Source organism: Micropterus dolomieu, linkage group LG01 (assembly GCF_021292245.1).
Source record: "Micropterus dolomieu isolate WLL.071019.BEF.003 ecotype Adirondacks linkage group LG01, ASM2129224v1, whole genome shotgun sequence".
Taxonomy (NCBI): domain Eukaryota; kingdom Metazoa; phylum Chordata; class Actinopteri; order Centrarchiformes; family Centrarchidae; genus Micropterus; species Micropterus dolomieu.
In genome coordinates, this window is record NC_060150.1 from 47,904,151 (window position 1) to 47,913,780 (window position 9,630).

At 44.6% G+C, this 9,630-nt stretch overlaps 1 protein-coding gene across 2 annotated transcripts in view; it reads right to left on the minus strand.

Moving 5' to 3' along the window:
• dipk1c (divergent protein kinase domain 1C) overlaps positions 1-9,046 on the minus strand; it is a 55,874-nt gene extending 46,828 nt beyond the window's left edge. Inside the window, exons 1-2 of one of the 2 annotated variants that reach the window (XM_046044709.1) lie at positions 8,738-9,046; positions 4,537-6,865 (exon numbers count right to left, since the gene is read on the minus strand). In XM_046044709.1, coding sequence (XP_045900665.1) covers positions 4,537-4,758 — 222 coding nt within the window. In that variant the 5' untranslated portion in view covers positions 4,759-6,865; positions 8,738-9,046. Of the gene's footprint in view, positions 1-4,536; positions 6,866-8,203; positions 8,577-8,737 lie in introns of those variants that run through there. The other variant, XM_046044718.1, reaches the window with a different exon arrangement.
• Positions 9,047-9,630: the final 584 nt, after the last annotated feature.

Genomic DNA, 9,630 nt, shown 5'->3' on the forward strand with positions numbered 1-9,630 from the left:
ACGTCTGGGTAGACTTTAGCGTTGTTTTTTGATAATTAGGGCTCCGAGGTAAAGTTAGCAATAGTTAGCAACAATAAATATGCAACGTCTGGGTAGACTTTAGCGTTGTTTTTTGATAATTAGGGCTCCGAGGTAAAGTTAGCAATAGTTAGCAACAATAAATATGCAACGTCTGGGTAGACAAATAAAATAAAATGTTGTTAAAGTTGTTACGCTAATTTACGTATCCTACGTAACTTAAATAATGTTTAAGGTCGACTTTTTGTTTCGGTCTTTTCTGTTAAATATCATATACCAGGGGTTGGAAAATAAGTCTGGCATCGGGCCAAATTTTTGGGGGTCATTATATGGCGGGCCAGAACATTTATGATTTGTTATTTGCTGTGTGTCTGTTTAGTTCAGTCGGTAATGTTCAGGACACCTGTTCAAAGGGTTTGGGATTGTGTTCAATCCCCACTTGCTGCTATTGTTACTTTTCAACAAATTCACTATCAAGAGTTCGTTTTACACGTTCACAATTAAGCACGTGCAGGAGTGTGTTCCCCACCGCGATTGGTCAACATGAACCTATGGATGCTTACTTTCATTTCCCCATTATCTCCAGGCAGAGGAAATTCCTGCTTTTCTAAAACTTTTCAAAATTAAACTTCAATGTAAAAGCTCACGAAACACGAAAGTACTGCTGCATAGACGTTCTCCCGCTTTCATTTTGCACAATCACTTAAGAGGAAGTGATTATGTGAGTAACTTTTACTGTCATGACTGAGATCTCTTTCAGCACCAGCCGTAATAATGTCTGTTTTTTGGCTGCTATTAAAGTAATGTGGCCAGGGGCCAGATGTTACTGCTGGCGGGCCAATTTTGGCCCGCGGGCCGCCTATTGCCCGTTGAACTATGACGCTATGGGGATCCTCAGCAACATCACTAAAACAATCCACATTAATTTTTGTTTTCAGCGGGGAAATGAACACCAGTCTCCTGAGTGAAGGTTTCTGACCCACCTCTCCACCCTTACCACCTCCTTACTCGGACTTTTCTGTTATTTATTTAGCATTAAACTGTGACGCCGAAGGCTGCCATGTACGTTGGTGCCAGACACCAGTGACATGATAAAGCTGCTGGACGCCCTGGGAACGAGAAAGGGCTGACGCGCCCAAATCTCCAGATGAACTGTTGACGATGAAGTTGCATTGTTCGTCATGTAGGCTTCAGGTTTTGACAAGGAAGAAGAATGTGGAATGAAAAGAGTCCTGCTTCATCGATTTGAATCCGTCCTGAGTCTGACAGCGTCATGGGAGCGTGATGATAAAGCTGCAGAGGACTAATATTCTGTAGACCTGTGATTTACATCACAGAGGCCGTCTGTATTGTTTAAACTTGAGCAAAGCCTTCTTTAGGCAGACGGCTCAAAGCTGCTGCTTCTCTCGTCACACCAAATTCAACAAGACCTCTAAACTAAACCAAATACGTTGTCACCACCTTTCAAAGCAACCCCTTTCCTGATCGATAGGACAACATGAATCGTTAGTGCCGTCTTTAACTGTCGAGTCTGTCCGGTTTAAGTTCAGACACAAAAACTACTGGGGAAAGATTTCGGTCATTGCAGACTGTTGGGTAGCGATCAGCGTCCTTCAAGACGTTTTGTGGCTCGATAGAAACAACACGCTACTTTCTGGTTTGCTCCTGACAGACAGCCATAATTCTCACGGCTGCAAGAGAAAATTTTAAACAACTGATGCTGTTGTCTTTGATCATTCACTTAATCATCCTTCACTGACCGCTGTGAGAGATTAAGGCCCAGATTCACTAAAGGTCTTCGTGAGTAAAAACGTGTGCAAACGTGATATCACCAGCAAATTAACACGTAAGCTGATCTACTACACGCAGAGTGACGTCTTTCCAAAGTGCAAGACAGCAGCTGTTGTTGCATGCAAATGCGGACGGTCGGCGATCGTTCCCTCTGGCTGGATGAAGCACGATCTGCTGGCATTTCCTCGCGTCTGGGTCATTCCAGCTACTGTAGCTGTTTCTGCTGGGGTTTCCCAAAACTGTTTTTCCAGTTGTGCTGTCCCAAGTACTTAGTGCACTCTCAGGCAGGACGGGCAGCTACAGACGATTTCCACATACTCAGGACGCACTGAACGAAACAAACCGAGGATTTTACGCAGCGGCTGCGTTCCCTCCCGACTCTCCATGGCGGAAACCATTAAAACAGGCAAAACCCTCATTTAAATACTCCCACCTTCATTGTGTTTGCTCCTGTTATTATATACACAATACTTCTTAGTAAATCACCCATAACAGGTACTAAAATTACACGTGCAATATTGTAGAATGAACGCACAACTTAGTCCTCTTTATTCAGGATGTTAGTAAATCTGGTCCCATGTGTGATAAAAGGAAACAAATCAAGGTAGAGAAGAAAGGCAAAGAAACAAAATAATGAAAAGAAAGTTAGACGATAAGAGAAAGGAGGGAGAGAGAAACGCTGGAAAGGATAGAGGCACAAGGAAATAAAGGACGGACGTCAGAGAAGGAGAGGCCGAAAAGAATAATAGGGAAGGGAATAAAAAAAGAAATTCAAGATGACAGAAACACAATGGCGGTTGAAAAGAGGAGAAAATGGAGAAAGGGAGGAATGAAAAGAGAGATGAACTTGAAATAGAGAAAAGATAAACCCAAAGGAGAGTTTTTAAGTGCAGACAGCGACTGAGCGGAGCCTCCGAGGACTAAGAGAAAGAGTGTCTTGTTATCAGCGTTTACCCACAGTGCACCAGGAGATGCTGCAGCAGATAAGACGGCAGGCCATTAAAATCTATTGACCTCTGGCCGTTTATCTCCACCCGCCTGTTTTCTATAACCGTCTGATGAACGGCGGCCGGATTCACAGAAACAGTCGATGAGCCGCAGTTTGTCCTCCAGACCATAAATATTCTGAAGCTGGAGACAGATGAGCGGCGTTACGGGACAGTGGGGAGGCTGACTGCAGTTATTTCACAATCCTGCAGACAATTTTCCAAATCATCATCAGTTTGTAGATGGATTTCCTTCCTTCAGGCAGCGCCTGGTGTTATTAAATGTCTCTAAAAATCAGCGTGTGGAGACTTGATATGCTGCAGAGTAAAGTCTTTAGTCACTTGGATATACTATCTACAGCACGGAAAAGAAAATCCATCCAAAACTGAATGGAAGATTTTTGGAAAAAAAGCCTGGAAGGTTCTTTAATAACAAACAACCAGCAAACACATGGGAGTTATTTTGAGCTGCTTGTCAATATTATTTAACTTTTCTTGCCAAACATGTGAGAAGAGTTCCATCCAAAAAAGTTACCGTGCAGATGCTGATCACACACTGAGGTTGTGTTTTTGTCATATTAAAACAACTCAGGGACAAGAAGGTGGGCGGTCGAGGGGAACACAGAAAGTCTTTCAACTTCTAGAAGAAAAGAGAGCGAGAGAGTAGCTCCTCCAGTAATCCAGCGCCAACAACAAGATGGTGCAAGAAGAGTGAAGGTAATGTCAAACTTTCACACACACACAACTCAGTCACCTACAGCAGGTATGCAGCTGTGGATACAAAGACTCAAAACCATCAGTAGAAAAGAGTCTGTTCTACATTTTACTGAATTAAGCCAAACACAGATCAAGTCTTCAAGTGACAACTTTCAGACAGGTCAGATGTGGATCAATCCTCTCAATCAGTTAGTTAATTAATTAGTCAACCTATAATAAAAATCTGACAAATTAAACTTAACCCAAGGTCCTCTTACATGTTTTTTCTTACTAGGGATGTCACTAGAACCAGCACTTCGGTACCAAGTTGACACCAAAGGTACTGTAAGTAACGGGGATCCAAGACGCAGAGGACGAAAAAACAACAGTAAGAGTTGTGTATGAAAGTGCTTTCCATTATTTTAGTTTGATTATTTTAGTCACGATGGCTACGTCCACTTCTTATATACAGTCTATGGGCTAAACGCTAAAGGCTACCACGTTTAGGCTAACGTAATGTAAACAGTAAGCTGCTGTCCTTAACGTTCAGTCTGTGTCATCTGTCGTAATGTTTTTTAATGCGGTATCAAATTTGGTATCGAGAATCGTGGAATTTCCCTGGTATTGGTATCGACTGCTAAATTTCTGGTATCGTGACATCCTTATTTCTCACAGTGACGACAAGTGAGCAAAGTCCATCGGCTGATAACGACTGTAAGTTGGCTAACATAGAAAAGCGTGAATAATCAGACGTACATTTGCCAAACCAAGTTAGGTTAGTTACTTTCTCGTCTAAATCTTTTCTCTTGTGAGAGAGAAAAACGTCCACCCTCCACCACAAAACTCAGTTGGACGAGGGACACAAAGGTGAGATTTCTGCTTCACAGGAAGGGTTTTCAAACTGAATTTTCCAGCTTTGCAAGAGAAAAGACTGTTGAAGAGTAGCACACAGCCACCTCTGTCTGTAACGCTGTTAAACAGCTTGTAAACTGATGATCTTTACAGCGCACAATCACAGTCAGTGCATCAACCACAGCTGACTCACCAGCCTCTGCAGGATCCTCTTACTCTTGTCGTCGGTGCAGTAGTCGGAGAGGATGCTCCTGTGGACCAGAACCAGCCCGTTAAGAAACAACCAGGAGCCGAACCAGAGCAGAGCGAACACCAGGGTCCCCCGGCGGGACCACAGCCTGAGGCCCAGCCACCGGAGCAGACACAGCCCGCCGCCCCGACCCCCTCCACCCGACACCAGTCCTCCAGGGAGCATGGTGGTGGTCGGCGTCTGCACGAAAGCCTCCTCTGCCAAAAAGTGACCGAGCTCTTCTGAACTGCTGCAGTGGTCTCACTAAAAAAAGATGCTGCGGAGCTCCAGCTTCTGAAACATTTGGTCTGGCAATAAAATGCTAAATTTTATAGCCTCGAGAAAAGTTATTTTTAGTTCGACAAAGTTAAATAATCCCCTAAAAAACTTGCAAGTTGGACAGAAAGGAGGATAAATACTCATGAGCTCGAGTCAAAAACGTTCTTATTGTTACACGAATGTCAAGTCTCATGTTTGATCAAATACAGAAGAGTCTTTTTGTGTTAAAGAAATGAATTACACTGTCAGCGTGTCTTGCGACAGTTAGGAACCAAACATCGGGCGGTGGTGCCTTCACATCTCCCATGATGCTCTGCAATCAGGTAAGGTAGAAATAACTGCTGTAATCCAAAAATATGTGTTCAGTAATGTAAAACATCCATCACCATCGAGGCCTTTCTCTCAGTTTCTCCCAGACTCACTGGTCTCAATGAAAACTGTGTCCTCGAACAGCAAAGGCCAAATAGTTCAGGGTAAAACTCTGCTGAAAAACAGAAGCAGCAGAAGAAGAGAGCCGTCTGTAATCATCCAATCAGGGCAACATGTTCCAGACAGACTGGACTGGCCCGGCCTCCGGCTCGGCTCGGCAGCATCTCCGTGGGAAATATCTGGAAATTTTGTTTGTTCATGTTGAGATTTTGTCCTTTCAACAATTCATCAAGCGTTGAGCAACAGGAAATAACTCAGAAGTAGCTGCGTCGCCGTCGCAGTGTGATGTGTCCACACACACACACACACACACACACACACACTCAAATGCACAACCAGCTGCACACACATGCAAACACGCAACTTCACACCCTCTTTCTGTTGGAGTCCCACACACACTCTCTCTCGTGCACATAAACACGCTCTGTACAGCGTGCACACACACTTGTACACACTCGCAGCAGACCTCCCCGCGATGTTGTCCTCACGTCACTTCCTCGTGGCGTCTGAAGTCTCTGCGGTCGTCACCACGTCCAGCTCAAACGACAACAAACTTCAAAACATCCAACAAAAGAACCTCTTCGTGTTGCAAAAAGAAAGAGGGAGAAATCCAAAATATCCAGAACGCTGTGATGCAGGAAAGCGTCCGTGATATTGGAGAAGAGTTCCTCATGAGAAAGAAAAACAGATGCAGGAAAGCGTCCGTGATGTCAGAAAGAAGAAAAACACTTTGTTGGTGTCAGAAGACGTTTTCGCTGCTCTGATCTGTCCTGAACACTGGAAAAAGACATGCTTGATGTTTGACAGAGAGATCTGTGACGGGAGAGAAAAAGAATGAACTGCTGTCGTTGAACTTTTCAGCCTTTTGCTATAAAAAATGAATCAAAAACTTTCTTATTAATGATTCAACATCAAAGAATATCAGCCTTTAACATTCAGACAAACTGCGCTGAACAAAGTTTGCCTTCCATGAACTTTTCAAACTCTGAAAAACTTTACTTTTAAATTATTATTCCCTTCCAAAACTGTGGGAAACTGATAGTCAATCAACTCTAACTGTTCTCTCTCGGACAGCTTGTCTGCAGACTTTGGTTTTGTGGTGTTAAAGGCAAACAAACTAATAAAATTCTCTTTTCCCAAAGTCCATGAAGGGTTCAGATGAGTTCTGAAAGCTGTCTGATTTCTCCTCTGATGTTCGTGTTGAAAAAGCTAATTATCTCTTCCATTTGCACGGTCAGTCGAGGGTTTCTTTCTTTAACAGCGGGCCACTCTTCTGCTTTTATCTGTTCTGAATGTCTGAAGAAAAAACACCCTAATTCTCACACAAGCAGCTCTGGAAGTCTCTATCAGGCCAGCACAGAGATGTGCTTTCTATCCCGCTGTGAAGACTTTCGCTGACACATCTAAAACGCCCTGCTGTCCAGTTATTTAGCCCATTATAGCCATGTCCCGATGTGGTTGTGGCTCCTCACAATGAAGCATCTGAACCATGAGACTTGCCAAACGTCAGAAGACCTCGTCGCCGTCGCCTTTCACGCAGAGACTCCTCGGAGATCCAAATTTACGACATCGAGCTCTTCAAATCCTAAAGAGAAGAAAGAAAGGAGATCGGTCATTGCCTGCTTCTTAAAATATCAGTTTGTTTCTTGTTGATGGGAACGCGGGTAGCGGAGAGGCGACAGCTGCTGCAGCTGTTCTCGAACGCTCCCCCAGGAGACAAAACCACACAATAGCTACTACTTCTATGACCTCATAGGTTTGATCCATGCAGCATGTGCAGCCCTGCTTCTAGAAATCACACTTTTATATATTACTAAACTGTTTTTGAGTAAATAAAGTCTCCGTTTAAAGGGGGAGGTCTGTGCTGCAGGACTGTGACACCAGAGTTAGCAGGGTTAGCATCCCGAGTCCTTCTGTTGTTCGGCTTGGACACCAAAAGCACTGCAGACTTTCTGTATTAAAGCAGACCAGGATCTCTGACACAGCCATGAAACAGTTTAATAACTCATGCAGTCATGAATGCGTTCAGGTTTGTACACCCAAAACATAACCTAGTCAGCGTGACCTTTTCTTTCTCTTTATATTTACTGTTGCAAATGATTTTATACAGAGACACGGGGCTGGTATCCAACATGTGTCCAAATATGTAACTAACTCTGCAAGTCAGCTGGTTTAAGCTGAAGACAGTCGAGTGCAGTGTGTCCCTCACATCCTAAAATCTAAACCTAAAACTGCGAATGTTTCTAAACTCTCAAATGATTCCTCCTCTTCTGCAGAAAACCACCAGGATCAGAGTCAAAGCAAACACTGGCTGCCGGCGGATCGCTCAGATGCAACAGGTGCCAAACTCCCAAGTCTCCAAATAACCATCCAGATCTGCTCCCACTGAGGAAACCACCAGGCAGTTTGTTTCGCTCACCGAGTCCTGCCGTTACCTTCACCTGTCCTCTTTGTTCTTCTCGCAGACTTGCAGCAGACAGTCGAAGTCCTTGAGCTGCAGCAGCGGCTGTTTGAGCCGACGTGCATCTCTGACATATAAAGAGGGGCTGTGAGAGTCCGGCGAGCGACGCAGGATAACAGATACAGTTAACTCCTCGCAGTCTCAGAAGGGGCTTCGGCAGACAGTGTTCGTAGCCGAAGTCTCATAAGATGCTGGAGAGGCCGAGGTCCAAATGGTTAAACTAATATTCTCACCTAAACTTAAAAAAGCAGAAGACGAAGTTTTATAATCCAGTCAGCTACAGCACAAGTCCTGCTCCTGAAGCAGCAAGATGTTAAATGTCAAATGTTAATTTATTTAAAAATCTTTTCTCACTCATTTTGTAATCCTGAGACCTTACGGTTCTTTACGGGTCTGGTTACATTTGCAAGCTGCTTGATTTGCATCTGAAGTAGTTTTAAATGCAGAAAACCCACTGCTCACCATTCAAACAAATGTAGGCTGAAGAACGTCCACGAGATCCTCAGGTTTTCCTTAGTCGGGTTTTTGTTTTGAAGAGATTCAGGATTAACTCAAACATTTAACAGCTCAGGAAATAACAATTGCAAAAGATTATTTAGCAGGTTGTTTTGATGACCAAAACCAGGACTTGAATCTAAACAGCTCCTGAAATGAACTGAAGAATTGTTTGTGTCCAGATAAATTAACTCCACAGCCAGGTCTAACTCCCACTGAAATAAGTCAAAAGCTTGTTAGCAGGTTGTTTAAAATGCCCAGATTGTTTGCTGATGCTTGTGGGTCCTTTCACTTGTCTGGTTTGATCAAAACTCCAGAACCAGGATTAACTCTGAATTTCAGCTGTAATCCTTCCTAAGTTTGATCACTAAACTTCTTCCTCCTACATTTTGTGGGTCCCTTGGTTGTTTCCAGATCCAGGAATAACTCTGACATGTAACTCTATGAAACCTGCGTAATTCAACTGAAGATGGTCTGCAAAGTCCAGATAACTAAACTAACCTGCTGTCTGCGGGCCCCGTTTCTGCCTGGTTTGATCAAAAACTCCAAAAGTCTGATACGCGGCGTTGACAGCAGCTGTAGGAGCAGGTCTCAGTCCGTGAAGATGCTGTGGGAGATTAACTGTGAGACTTTTCCTCCAGGAGACGATCCGGCTCTCAGGCTGAGCTGTAAACCCTGACTCGGGACTGCCAGGCAGCCCGGCGGCTCCAGCAGACGTCTGGTGTCCCAGCGGCTCTGGTTTCTCCTTACACTGCTGCTGCTGCTGCCTCTCTCCGTCTCACGCTCCGCACTGCCCGGCTGAAACAAAGTGTGTGTGTGACAGAGAGAGAGAGAGAGAGAGAGAGAGAGAGAGAGAGAGAGAGAGAGTGTGTGTGTGTGACAGAGAGAGAGAGAGAGAGAGAGTGTGTGTGTCGAGCTCAGGCGTGTTAGTTCAGCCCCATTCCTCTTCCTTCCGTCCTTCAGTCGGCTTTTTCCTTCCCTTTCCTACCGACTGTGTGTGTGTGTGTGTGTGTGTATGTGTGTGTATGTGTGTGTGTGCGTGTGTGTGTGTGTATGTGTGTGTGTGTGTGTGTGTGTGTGTGTGTGTGCGTGTGTGTGTGTGTGTGTCTGCAGGGAAAATGGAGGCGGTTCCTCCTCTCAAACAGAAGAGACTCCCCCTTTCTTTCCTCTCCTCACCCCATCTTACATTTACATGCTACTGTACCTCTCTCTCTCTCTCTCTCTCTCTCTCTCTCTCTCTCTCTCTCTCTCTCTCTCTCCCCCTTCTTTACCCCGACAGCAAAACTCTACGTAAGGTTCAGTCCCCACATGCAGCCTCATAGATCCTTGCCAAATTAAAACTCCCACCCATTGATCTAATTTTTCTTCTACCCCCCCCCCCCCCCCCACCCCCC